General features: G+C 32.0%; 1 protein-coding gene across 1 annotated transcript in view; it reads right to left on the bottom strand.

Moving 5' to 3' along the window:
• Nucleotides 1-762: 762 nt before the first annotated feature.
• The window catches only part of LOC113812275 (palmitoyltransferase ZDHHC17), a 20,125-nt gene continuing 8,566 nt past the window's right edge, over nucleotides 763-12,321 (bottom strand). Inside the window, exons 3-15 of the mRNA XM_027364137.2 lie at nucleotides 12,088-12,228; nucleotides 11,709-11,830; nucleotides 11,527-11,604; nucleotides 11,198-11,407; nucleotides 10,791-10,953; nucleotides 10,474-10,599; nucleotides 10,136-10,336; nucleotides 9,721-9,882; nucleotides 9,075-9,231; nucleotides 8,732-8,866; nucleotides 8,238-8,344; nucleotides 7,156-7,218; nucleotides 763-5,984 (exon numbers count right to left, since the gene is read on the bottom strand). Of these exons, the coding sequence (XP_027219938.1) occupies nucleotides 5,790-5,984; nucleotides 7,156-7,218; nucleotides 8,238-8,344; nucleotides 8,732-8,866; nucleotides 9,075-9,231; nucleotides 9,721-9,882; nucleotides 10,136-10,336; nucleotides 10,474-10,599; nucleotides 10,791-10,953; nucleotides 11,198-11,407; nucleotides 11,527-11,604; nucleotides 11,709-11,830; nucleotides 12,088-12,228 (1,860 nt within the window). The 3' untranslated portion in view covers nucleotides 763-5,789. The remainder of the gene's footprint in view (nucleotides 5,985-7,155; nucleotides 7,219-8,237; nucleotides 8,345-8,731; nucleotides 8,867-9,074; nucleotides 9,232-9,720; nucleotides 9,883-10,135; nucleotides 10,337-10,473; nucleotides 10,600-10,790; nucleotides 10,954-11,197; nucleotides 11,408-11,526; nucleotides 11,605-11,708; nucleotides 11,831-12,087; nucleotides 12,229-12,321) is intronic.

Genomic DNA, 12,321 nt, shown 5'->3' with positions numbered 1-12,321 from the left:
ATTATATAAATATTCATTCACCTTTCATACCGCATGGCCTACACGTGTAAATAAATTCTTTGCGGCCCGTCTACGTAATCCCAACATAAGTGTAATTGCACTATACACCTTTGCATTTTAGCAATTTCCAAATCATTAAACAAATGAGATTAAATGGTGAAGATAGATCTTGTTTTCTTTATCAATGAACATTAAACTGCCTTTTATGAACCAAAAAATATCGGCAGCCGTTTATTTACAGCCAGTCTACAAAATTGGAAACGACATTAAGAGACGAATTCCACTGTTGCCTTCAGTTATCTACGAAATGTGAATGTGGATTATTGAACTGAAGAGGATCATCATGTTCTAGTACCCTTATAATAAATTATATAAATTATACTTCTCTGGGTTTACATCTTGTCAAGTGTACTTATTCTTATTGAGATTGGGTAGCTTAAATTGGGAATTGCAATTTGTTTCCTTCTTAAATAAGGCACATATGAGGTATGTTGCTGATACATAACACAATGTAAATGAAAATATGATGAGATTGAACTTTGTTTTAATTATTTTCCCATTTTAATGCTAATTTTCAAGATCAACCAATTACATACTCATTTTTTGTCAACTTAGGATATTTGTAAGGGTCTGTTACAGTATTACTTACTATGAATAATTTCTTTTTTGTATCAAATGTGTGGATAAACATCATGTTTCACTGGAACCCAACAGTTGACTATGGACAGAAAATTTCATGTTTAAGGATAAGAAAAAGACAAGTTTCATAAGTGAGTTTACTGACTATCCTAAAGTTCCAATACAAGATGAATGACTGATAGCTATGTACATGAGGAAAAATATGACATTGATTTCAGAGTGAAAACTGCAAATAAAATATAAGCATTTGTGCAACTGATCACTTCCTTAAAGCAGAGGGAGTGGAGGTAGGATACGATGGCTAATATAAAGTTTGGGGGACAAAGACCATCAACTATGACAAGATCATAATCCGTAAGCACTTGATAAATAATCATGAAGGCATTGATTTTTAATTGCTCCATTACTTATGAATCTTCTGGACATTCCAGACTGATACATGTCAAGGCACTTACAAAATGAAAATCATGAAAGTCACTAATCTTACAGACCAGATCTTTTCGGTATTATCAATTCCATGTTAAGATTTTTATTCTGTATCTTAACACTACCTCTATGGGATATAATAGGGTTTAGACTTTTTGAAATGATATACTGTAAATGTTAACTAATTATATAGATTTTTACAGATCAATATTCATACTAATATTATTTCTAATATCTCCATTAAGCTAAGGGAGGTTCTGTGTATGAGTAAATTGCCTGTACATAAAGCCTTGCATAACTATTATCTTAAGCTTACTGTATCTAATCTTACCACATCAACATACTTAAACATTGCATAGTGTGATCCAGTGCTTCCGCTGTTCATTACTAGAACAGTCTATCAAAGTACTGATAAAAATGAATGACTGATATGAGAATGTGAAGCATTGGCAATAAATAATGACTATGTACAAAATCTTAAACACCTGCAGTTTATGAGGAGTCACAGAACTATTTACATTTATATGGGTAATATTGTTGTGCAAACAATCACCAGCTGACATACACATAAGCAATACAGAACATGGAAGTTATTGTTTGTAACCATCATACACCATTTTGGTTCAACTTTGAAGTCAAAGCACAGCTAGGTAGGTCATAACACTACATTTAGAAGGGCATTTATTCTATTATTAAAAATCAGACCATCATTATCTTGAAAAGTGCAGAATACTTACATTAAGATATCATTTAAACATGAACAAGAGTATTATTACATATTTCACAACATTCCTAAGTTGTAAAAATTAATTGTTCCTCCATCATGCATAATCCCCTATAAAAATACTAACTGCATTATAAAATATTTACCTTTTGTTAACATGTGTGACAGAAGTCACATAATTCATTCCATGTAGTGTCCAAGTTGTGTTGTGCTGCTTAGACACAAAATGCAAACAAATTCTATACAAAAAGGTTGAAGTATCTCACAATTTTATTGTATAGGCATTGAAAATAGAAACAATTACAGAACACTCCACATGTGCAACTGCATTACTGTAATACTAATAATGGTTTCTCCTTTCTAAATATGTGTGTATTTGTATAAGGGAGAGAGAGGAAGAGGGAGAAAGGAAGAAACAGATAGCACATGTGCATGTAGTAAGTATATATGTATGGGTATTGGCAATTCCTGTGTTGCATTATTTTAAGTTTCCTCTAGCCTGTGTGTGTCAGCTTTCATGCATGCAAATATGTTTAGCAACTAAATACAATGAAAGCATTTTATGAAGAGAGCAAATCATGTTGAACAATTACAGTTGAATACCATTACACAGTCATATATAGCCTGAACAAAACATGAAGGTCTGTAACATGAAGCTAAATTTTTCTTCAAACAATACAAAGATACAGAAATCCAATATTATGGGAGCCCTTTTCAATACTGGTCCACTAATCCCTGCATGTCCATCTGTACTGATAGTTTCATTAGTCATTGTTGCCAAATGCCTCATATAAAAATATTACACCAAGTCATAGTAATTTATTTGCCATTATATCTCTCAAGGAACATAGTGCATCACAGACAAATTTCACTTCATGAAATGCATTTGAGTTATTGAATATATACCCCAACTTATCAAAGAAACAGATTTAAAGCAATCTTGATAAGCAAAAGGCTCTGAAACTGTGTAAGCTACCTGTTTCTAGACACTGTTTCAAACTGTACCTGCCTATAAAAATGTCCTTTGAAGAAAGGCACCATCCTTGCCATTATGAGCAAGGATGTGCATGACATAACACTGATAAATCACATTTGTTCAAACACTTTTGATGCATGACTGATGACTAATACATGTCTGTTAAACAAAACAGAAACTAAATCACAACCAATAAAACCTTTTTATCTAACCACACAATAAAAAGAGCTACTGTAAGGTATTACTTTTCAATACTTACAAAAAAATATAATAGGGAATTACTGTATTCACAAAACACTTGTAGTTGTGACAATTTATTTTTCTAGAATAAAAATGGAATCATGTTTTTGGAATGTTCCACAGCTCCAATCCACCCTCCAATAAATTTATATCATAAACTTGTGCAAGGGTTCTTTGCAGTTCTACATCTACTTTAAACTTGTTGAATAAATTAACTGAAAACTTCTAAAGGAATTGCTACATGACAAATATGTGAATAAACTGAAAACTTCGTAAGAAACTGCTGGATAATAAATCTGGAAATAAACTGAAAAAGAATCATATTTTTCAAATTATAATTCTCTCTACAATGACGTAATTTTCTCTACAATGATGAGGCTGCAGGGAAAATGGCAAACCAAACAGGCAAAACAAAAACTTTCAAATATCCTTATTGTTATTAATATTTCATATTTCTTTCTGTAAAATCTACTGAAAAAAGTACCTATCAAGTTCTCTTGTTCTCTGAAAAAAAAAAAACAATAAAAAACTTCTGCTTACAATGAATGAACAAACTGGAATGAAAGTACTTTTCCATAAATTGCAAAAATTCTTCTAATTCTGCAATTTTCATATCAAACACATAATTCAATTGAGTCATAACTTTGACATTAAAGCTTTCAAGACAACTGACAAGGACTCATTGCAAAATGAACACCTCATTAATGATGTATGACTACAAATTTGGATTTGTTCATTCTCTTCTACCATTTCTAAAAACATAATGAATATAGGAACAATATTAAATGGAAAAAAATAAATAATGATAATAATCGGTGAACTTCTCATTCATTATGGGAAATGTTTTCAATAATCAAATGCAGTAAGCTTTACAATAATTTGCCTTTGGTACAATATAAAGATGGGCTATAATATATCTTTTACATAAAATTGTTATATCTTTGTGTTACAAAATGACTACATTCATAAATATCAATGCCTCGTTACATTAAAAATTTGTGCTATAACCTCTTCCCTTTTACCTCATGATAAATTTCAGGATTGGAAATTGCAGTTCTACTGACATTTCTAAAATACAAGTTATTTACAGAATATATATTTCCACTTTTTACTGTTGCAGTTCAGAAAGATGTTAATTATTAATCAAATCATATGCCTTTGTAGCCAAATAAATCTCAAAAGCTGCAGTAATAGTTGTATACAATAAGGACACTAAACCTTTGATACTCGGCTCATAGAACTTCTCTTAAATAGCAGTCTAAAATACCATTCCAATGGGCTAAATGCAAAATGAATAATAAAATGGAAGAGAAAAATATTGTTTCAATTGAATGTGCAACATTTAAAAGCCACCTTGCTATGAAAATGAGGAGGATTCTTTCCTGAAATCTAAGGAATCCATTACCAGTTTGAAAATTATACCCAAAATTCTGTACATTTACTTAGCTCCTTGGCTTTCTGACATTCTCATGTTTTCATTAAGATGAAAGTATTTCAAATGCTGTAAATAGATGAAAATGTAAAATAATACAATCTCTAAAGATACTGTATAACATTATATAAAACAAGGAAAAAGGCATTATCTTGCCCTGGTATAGTCTATACAGCTATCTAAAATTACCAATAAAAATAAACCATTTCCAAGAATGGCATAAAAAAGACATGTTGAAGTCTATACAAATGATTGTCCTACAAAATAAGATGCCTTGTTTGGAGTTATGGCTAATAACTGCTCATTACCTACACTAAAAAATGGGATATCAGACAGATTGTGTATCACTCAAAATATATGATATGATTGTACTGTACTATATACGAACATACTTTATTTCAGCCATTAGTATGAAGCTGCACATCATCTACTTTACAAAACAACATATTAATTTGTATCTCTCACATAAAATGAACAAAGTATAGAAAATGATAGTCAATATTCCCAACTTCCTATCACAAATAATCAATGTCTCAATTCAACTGTTGAAAACGCTTGCAGTCAACCTTCAATCAGTTCATCCATCATGACTGGTTGCTTTTGTTCACACATTTAACATCAATCTATTCTTTACATAATAAAATAAAATCACACAATTATAAAAATGCAAATTGAGCAAACAAGCCATGAATGAAAGCTGCACACTGCATGCAATACACTGGAGCTCATCTTTGGTGTCCTCACAACATCTTACAAATATAAAAAGAGACAACTGGCCAAGGGTTATATAAATAATGGAATATTTGTGACTAGTTGACTATACCTTAAAATACCTTGAATTTCTGACTGATCTTTGGTACAATGTTCTTGGTAACAGCTGAAACTCTTCTATATCTGCTCTTCTTTTCTGTAAATAGTTAGTTATAGAGAGGCAGAGAAAACTGTCATTCTATATGGAATGTTACATTTAGTACATTTACTATATATTTATATCAATCAAAGTCAAAATACAAAAATTTGTATAGCAATGTTACTATCTTTGTTTGGTATGTAGGTAGAAGTACAAACAAGATAATAGAAGATACATACAGAAGATTAATTCGTCAGACACATCTAAAGAGATCTACTTTTCTTCTATCATACTTCAAATATAAAGTTTCTGAAAGTTAACAAACAGAAAAATCCATTCATGCACCACACCTATAACGGATAATGAATAAGGGTATGGTAATTTAACTTCTTCCTAGATATGAAATAGTAAATGTAATAATGGATGGATATAAAAAGCAGAATGACAGTATGTCAGATCAGTTTAAATTTCACTTATAACTCTCCAGTGTGACTGTCAGAATTTACACATATTGATACATGTCTGACTGAGAAAGAAGTGGTTGTTTATCTTCAGCTGACTCGGAGAGGGTATATATGTGAAGCCAGTCTGTTTTATCTGGTTTGAGGAGACCAAAGCATTGCCAGTTAAGTAAATCTTGGAAGTTCTTCCAGACTCCACGGTGGAAAGGTGATCGCACTTCACCCTTCTTCCCAACCTGCAGGAGAATATAGAAATTACAAAAAGTCCTTAATATATTATTCTGTAAGACCACCTTTTCATTTCAAATGAACTAAGGAAAAGGTAGTAATTATTCCCTATGGTATTTACATTTGACTGATGTCATGATATTAAATTTCTATCTTGAATTTTATCCTCCAATACCCAAATTCAGCTATTTTCCATTTTGTGTTTTTTGCATACTGTTACTTTATGTATCGTTGTGATTACTGAGAGGTCACAGTTCAAAATATATCATAGTTTTAGGGAATGGTTCAGGGTTATATTTCATTACTAAAAAAGGAAATGCTACTTTATATCAACTTATCAAACCTTTGTCAAAGATAACATTAACATATTGAAGTTATGTTTGCATAAATATTTTCCTTAAGTATTCTTCATTACAATCAATTAGGGCTTTCCTGAAATAAACTTTTTCTTTTCCATTCAGCCCTCTGAAGTATACTTTAGAATTAGCTAATCTGAATCAATGAAGAAGTTTGTGTAAATAAAAATATTTTTTTCTTTACTGATAATACTATCTTAGATCTCTTGAGCAATATAATTATCTTGTACTTTTTATTCACTATGGTTTGGCATAGATTATATGAAGTTATATTATATAAAGCAATATCATGGGTGAATCAGATGTAACTTTCAGAGTAGACTGTGAGTAAAAGGAAAGATGGTTAGAGAACTGATTGGAAAAGGAAGCATATATTAGCTATAATTATAATGCCTGTCGGCAGCATACCCTAAATTTCAAAGAGCCATTTCCTGCCTTCTAGTTCCTGGTATGCTTAGTTGCCTTAGTTTCATTTCCAATGAATATTGGATTTTTTTTTTTTTTTTTTTACACAAAAAATATAAACAAGCTATGGGAAAAGATGTAATTCCTGTAATAAATTATCAGATAATAAAACTGTGAATTGAGTCAGTTGAGAACATGTTTGCATGAACAGACATTAAAAGAAAGGATAACATACATACAGGTTGCAGGTGTTTTAGTTACTCAGTGCCAATAAGTAAAGAAGGGAATTCTTTGCTTACATTCATATTAAATTTCTTGATCCCAACTCTCAGGCACAGAACTCTCTTCCTCTCTTAAACAAGAAACATATAAACAGGAAACAAAGAGAAAAATATAAAAATATATAAAAAGTACATACCTGGAAATGTTTGTATCGGTAACAGTTCATTCTTTCATTTGTTGTCATACCCAAAATCAGGACCTTAAATAAGAAAAAAAACAATTACAAATCTATTAACAAAAATTAATTTTCATGAATAGTCTCATCAACACTTTAACATCTTGAAAGACTTTCCATCTAACTGTTATTTAACCCGTTGGATCTAGGTGACGTGACCATCATGTCACAAAAAAATTGGCTGGGGGCAGGGTAATGGAAATATGCTGTCACGGAAAAATTTGACTATGGACTTGGGTGATGTAAATGTAGCATTATGAAAATTTTGACCTAAGTTCAGGGTGACAGGAGTGACTTGATATGATTGCACAAAGTCCTTGGATTAAGATCAAACTCTATGGGCATTTAGGAAGGGATTCTTGCATTATTTCCTCTGATAGAGTGAATGTACTATCCATGATCCGTGGCTGAAAGAGCACCAGCTCCAGAGAGGACACTATTTCCATGCTCTGGATCCTATTCCTACCTGCTGTAATTGGTGGCAAGGGGTGTATTAAAATAAATCAAATGCAAAAAAAGAAAAGAAGAAAAAGAAGAAGAAGAAGAAAAAGAAAAAAGAAAGAAAAAAAAAAAAGTTACATATTCTTATTATTACTGCACGGAGTCATAGACTATCTAGAGTTATAATACGAAGTTAGCGGAAGGAAAATAGTCAATTACCATCTTGATATAGCTTATCAAATAACAAATATAGATCTTGGAAAATAGCATAAAAAGCAAAACACATTTTTGCAGAAAAAGAGTTAACAACACTGCAAAGTTTGGCAAGGAGTCTTGAAACCGCACACAAATGTCATGACGGCCAGGACTACTAGCCTTACATATGAGAGAGTCAATACTCAAGTAAGCCTAATATCTGGAATATGAGCACCCACGCAAAGTACCCGGATCCAAAGGGTTAACAGTTTTACATCTTAAATTTTTTTTTTTATGTAGCTGTTACTTAACACTTTCATAACCTAAAAGGTTTTTCATCTAACTGTAATTTGTGTTAATAAACTCATTATAAAATGACTTCCAGTAATATACAAAATAATATATACCTGGTACAGCTGGCATCCAAGGAGTGTTGCGACCCAAGCAGCATGCAAAATGGCATTGGCACCAACCCATGCCACCCAGGGTTCACATGTTGCTATTGACCCAAGACCTGTTTTAGGCAAAGGAAAAATTATTCTTTGACATGGACTCTGCAACCTGCTGAAAAAAGTGATGTGCACAAGAAATTGATTATTGTCACCACTTTCTTTTATTTCAATCTGAAAACTCAAAGCCTGTCAATCAAACAATGAACTGATGATGATACACCAGCATTACTATCATTATAACAATATCAGAGTAATACAATCATCATCACCATAATGATTATGATAATAACAATAATAATAATAATAATAAAAAAACAAAAACAATAACAAAAATAACACCATAAACACCAATAACAACTATGGTAATCAAACTCAAACAAAACCAAAATTTTCATTACACCTTCATCACTCTCACTTTCCCTATATCATATCACTCGAGAGTCACTTACTGGACCAAAGCCCCTGTTTGGAAATGTAAACGTTGCAAGCACCATTCCAGAAGTAGAAGCAGCCCTGGAGGACAAAGCAGCACATCATACACAGCATTACCAGGTATCCAATGAAGTACTTCAGGTTGTTTGCCCCTGAAAGAGGAAATGGAAATGGTTTGTTAGCTTTAGTAAATCTAAATATCGCAAAATAAGTCACAGCAATGAAATGAAAAAAGAGAGAGAATGAAGAAAAACGAAGAACAAAAAAAACAAATATTTGATATACAAATAAATTTCAGTGAAATAATTCATCATAAAATATGTACATATTAAAATATATAGATATATAATTAAAATCTACCTATGCAGTTTCCAACCCATGGGCAGTGATGGTCAAATTTTGCAATACAGCGGTTGCAAACAGAGCAATGTTTTGAACGAATTGGACGTCGCACCAGACAAGTTGAACAAAACCATTGGGGATCAAACCCATCTCTCTCTGCTAGTTCAATTATGGTCTGGAAATAATAAAATGCAAATAATACATTTTAAAAGAAGCTATTTCTGGCAATAGTTACAACAACCATAGCCAGAGACTACCACACACATCACTTGGCAGACATTATTTTCTCTTTTCGACTTTCTGTCCTCAAGCTATTGGATTTTTAAATGACAAAAATAAATATTTCTAATTACATATGTATACTTACAAACACATTTAGCTAAAGTTATATATATATACACATACACACAAAATTAGTATCTGAGAGAATACCATTTACATGATAATTTACGACTATATTTTGCAATTACTTTAGGTTATGTACTTCTATCTCAATTAGAATGAAAAATGAATTCAATAATCTATTTGGTTAGAAGTCTGAGTAAACCTGAGTTAGAAACAGATGCCAGATTTGCTATCAAAATTCTCCTGACAAAGACCAGACTGACAAGAGTATATTAGCAAATATCAATCATACTCCATACAAGTCATCTATTCATCTCACTTGGTACTTCTGTGCCTGATCAGCTGTAATGACTCCTGGATCTCCTCTCCATGCTCTCATGAAGTTATACCACAGAATAAGCGAAGAGATAAGAAACAGAGCCGTGCATTCAAGGCCTGAATATGGATGAATGTACAATATCCAGGTCACATAACACCAGAACTGAAAAAGAAAACAATAAAAATTATCAGTCCAATAATTCTAATGCCAAATAACTATAAAACTACTTGTAAAAATTGATATAACAGAAAAATTCTTTATCTAAATCTTACAAACCTAACAAACTGAGAATGGCATTTCAAATTGAGCTTAATAAAAACTCGTATAAAAATCTGTAAACTATTAAATAAGTTAACATATGAATTACTACTCAGGAAACAGATGAATCAGTTTCCAAAACTGGATCTAATTTTACCTTTGTTGCAAGGTACACCGCCATGGGCATAACAGTCATCAGGCGTTCATCGAATAGAATTCTCGAGATGCCATAGACTATAAGATAGACTGTCATGAAAAGGGCAATCTTCAGAAGATAGAGCATGTCCAGTTGTAACACAAGCCCAACAATGTAAAACACAATAAATGGTGTGCTGATCATCGTCCAGTAGCGGAGACTCTGTTGAAGTTAAGATCTATAAATTGTCTTTCATATATGAAATATTTTATAATCAAACAAGTATTAAATCTCAAATCATGAATGTCTAAAATATATGTAAACAAATATATATACTCTTTACTGTAACAAATACTAACCTTATCACTGGAAATTCGATAGCAGATATTTCTAGATGATTTCTGCATTTCTTGCAGTTTATCTAGCACTTTCTTATCCAACCATTGTGTTTTTCTCTTCATTATCAGGCTGTATGCTGATTCACCCTTTAGGAGTAATATGGAAAATATTAAAGTAATATTAGTTGTGTTTAAATGCACTCCACATCAACTTCATGATCTAATACTGAAATATCAGAATATATGAAGGTACTAAATACTGTACATGAAAAGATGCTGTACAATTTATCTTACAAGAATAAGGTAATGTTATATCTGAAAAAATATTTCCTTCTTACCTGAGAATTTGCAATATCAACATTGGCCCCATGGTTAACTAATACACTGACTGCCATGTGATTTTTAGCTATTACTGCCCAGTGCAATGCTGTGTTACCATGTAAACGGTCTGCCATAGAAGTACTAGCTCCAAAAGTCAGAAGCAGTCTTGTGGGATCCAGGCTGGAGTTTTATAAAAACAAATTATATATTAAAACATACATTTAATAAATGAAAGAACAAAATATATGTTTTATCAAATTTATATCTCATTTGATGAGTTACAACTACTGTGCACAACTCTGTACAAAACCAAAAAATATGAACCACATCTTGAAATATACCCTATTGGAAGTTTTCTTACCACTATGTGCAAAAAATATATTCAATAAAAATAAATCACAATAAATCAACCTAAAAGGCTGACCTGGTAACTCTGTATGCACTCCACATGAGAGGCGTCATTCCATTCTTGTCCATGAGATTCACATTGGCGCCCTTTGCTACCAGGTAAGCAACAATAGCTGTATGACCAAACTGAGCTGCCAAGTGTATGCAGGAGCAGCCTTCACCATCACGCATAGATGAATCAGCCCCATATTTCATAAGTAACACAACCATACCTAGGTGGCCTTGTCTGTGAAAAATAATTGATACAATTCACCTTAGAAAAATTACATCCATATTAGTTTGTTTGTTCTTTATAATTAACAAGCAATGTCATTATAATGTGAGTGTCCAAAATACACGTCTTACCTTGTTGCCCAGTGCAGAGGTGTAGACATAAGCTCCCCACCTATGGCATCCACTATTGCTCCTTTAGATATGTAGTATCTGAAATCAGCATGACATGATCATTTTTTTTGTTTACGTGAATGTTCACATATTGCTCTCTATACTCATTTAATCTAAGAATAAACTGTTTAACATCATCATACCTCACAATATCTCTTCTGTTGTTGATTGATGCCCAATGTAGGAGTGTGACATTTTCATTGTCTCGTTTATTTATATCATAACCGCCTTCAATCAACTCCTTACATCTCTCCAAAGCTCCATACTGAAAAATATTTCCAAATATAGCAACACACAAAAAGAAATACAATATCAAAATCTAACACAATAATGTAGAAATATATATTTTTTTTAACTTTCACTGAGCTGAAGGAAAAGCAAATCAGTATATAAAAATATTTCATCATAATGAAATAAATGTCATGAATCTTTATTCTAAAGCATATAATCACCCATACATTAAAAATACTCATCATAAGAAATGCAAGTTACACCATCAACTTCACTCCAAATTATGCCTACCTGTGTTGCTTTAACAATGTCAAATGAAGAAAAATCTGAGTCATTTGTGGGCCGATTGCTAGGTTCTGAATTCTGAATGCTCCCAGCAGCATCGTCTGTTTCTCTCTCGACACCATACATACCACTTGGGTTGCAGGCATCCTGAAAAAGAGAATGCAAATTTTTTTGAGTCTTCATCAGCTAATAGGAACTGACAAAAAACAATTTACAATTTAGAATTTTAAAAAGACAATC

The sequence above is a fragment of the Penaeus vannamei genome, chromosome 31 (assembly GCF_042767895.1).
Source record: "Penaeus vannamei isolate JL-2024 chromosome 31, ASM4276789v1, whole genome shotgun sequence".
Taxonomy (NCBI): Eukaryota; Metazoa; Arthropoda; class Malacostraca; order Decapoda; family Penaeidae; genus Penaeus; species Penaeus vannamei.
The sequence above is the reverse complement of the archived record's forward strand: the minus strand, read 5'-3'. Positions and strand labels throughout refer to the sequence as shown.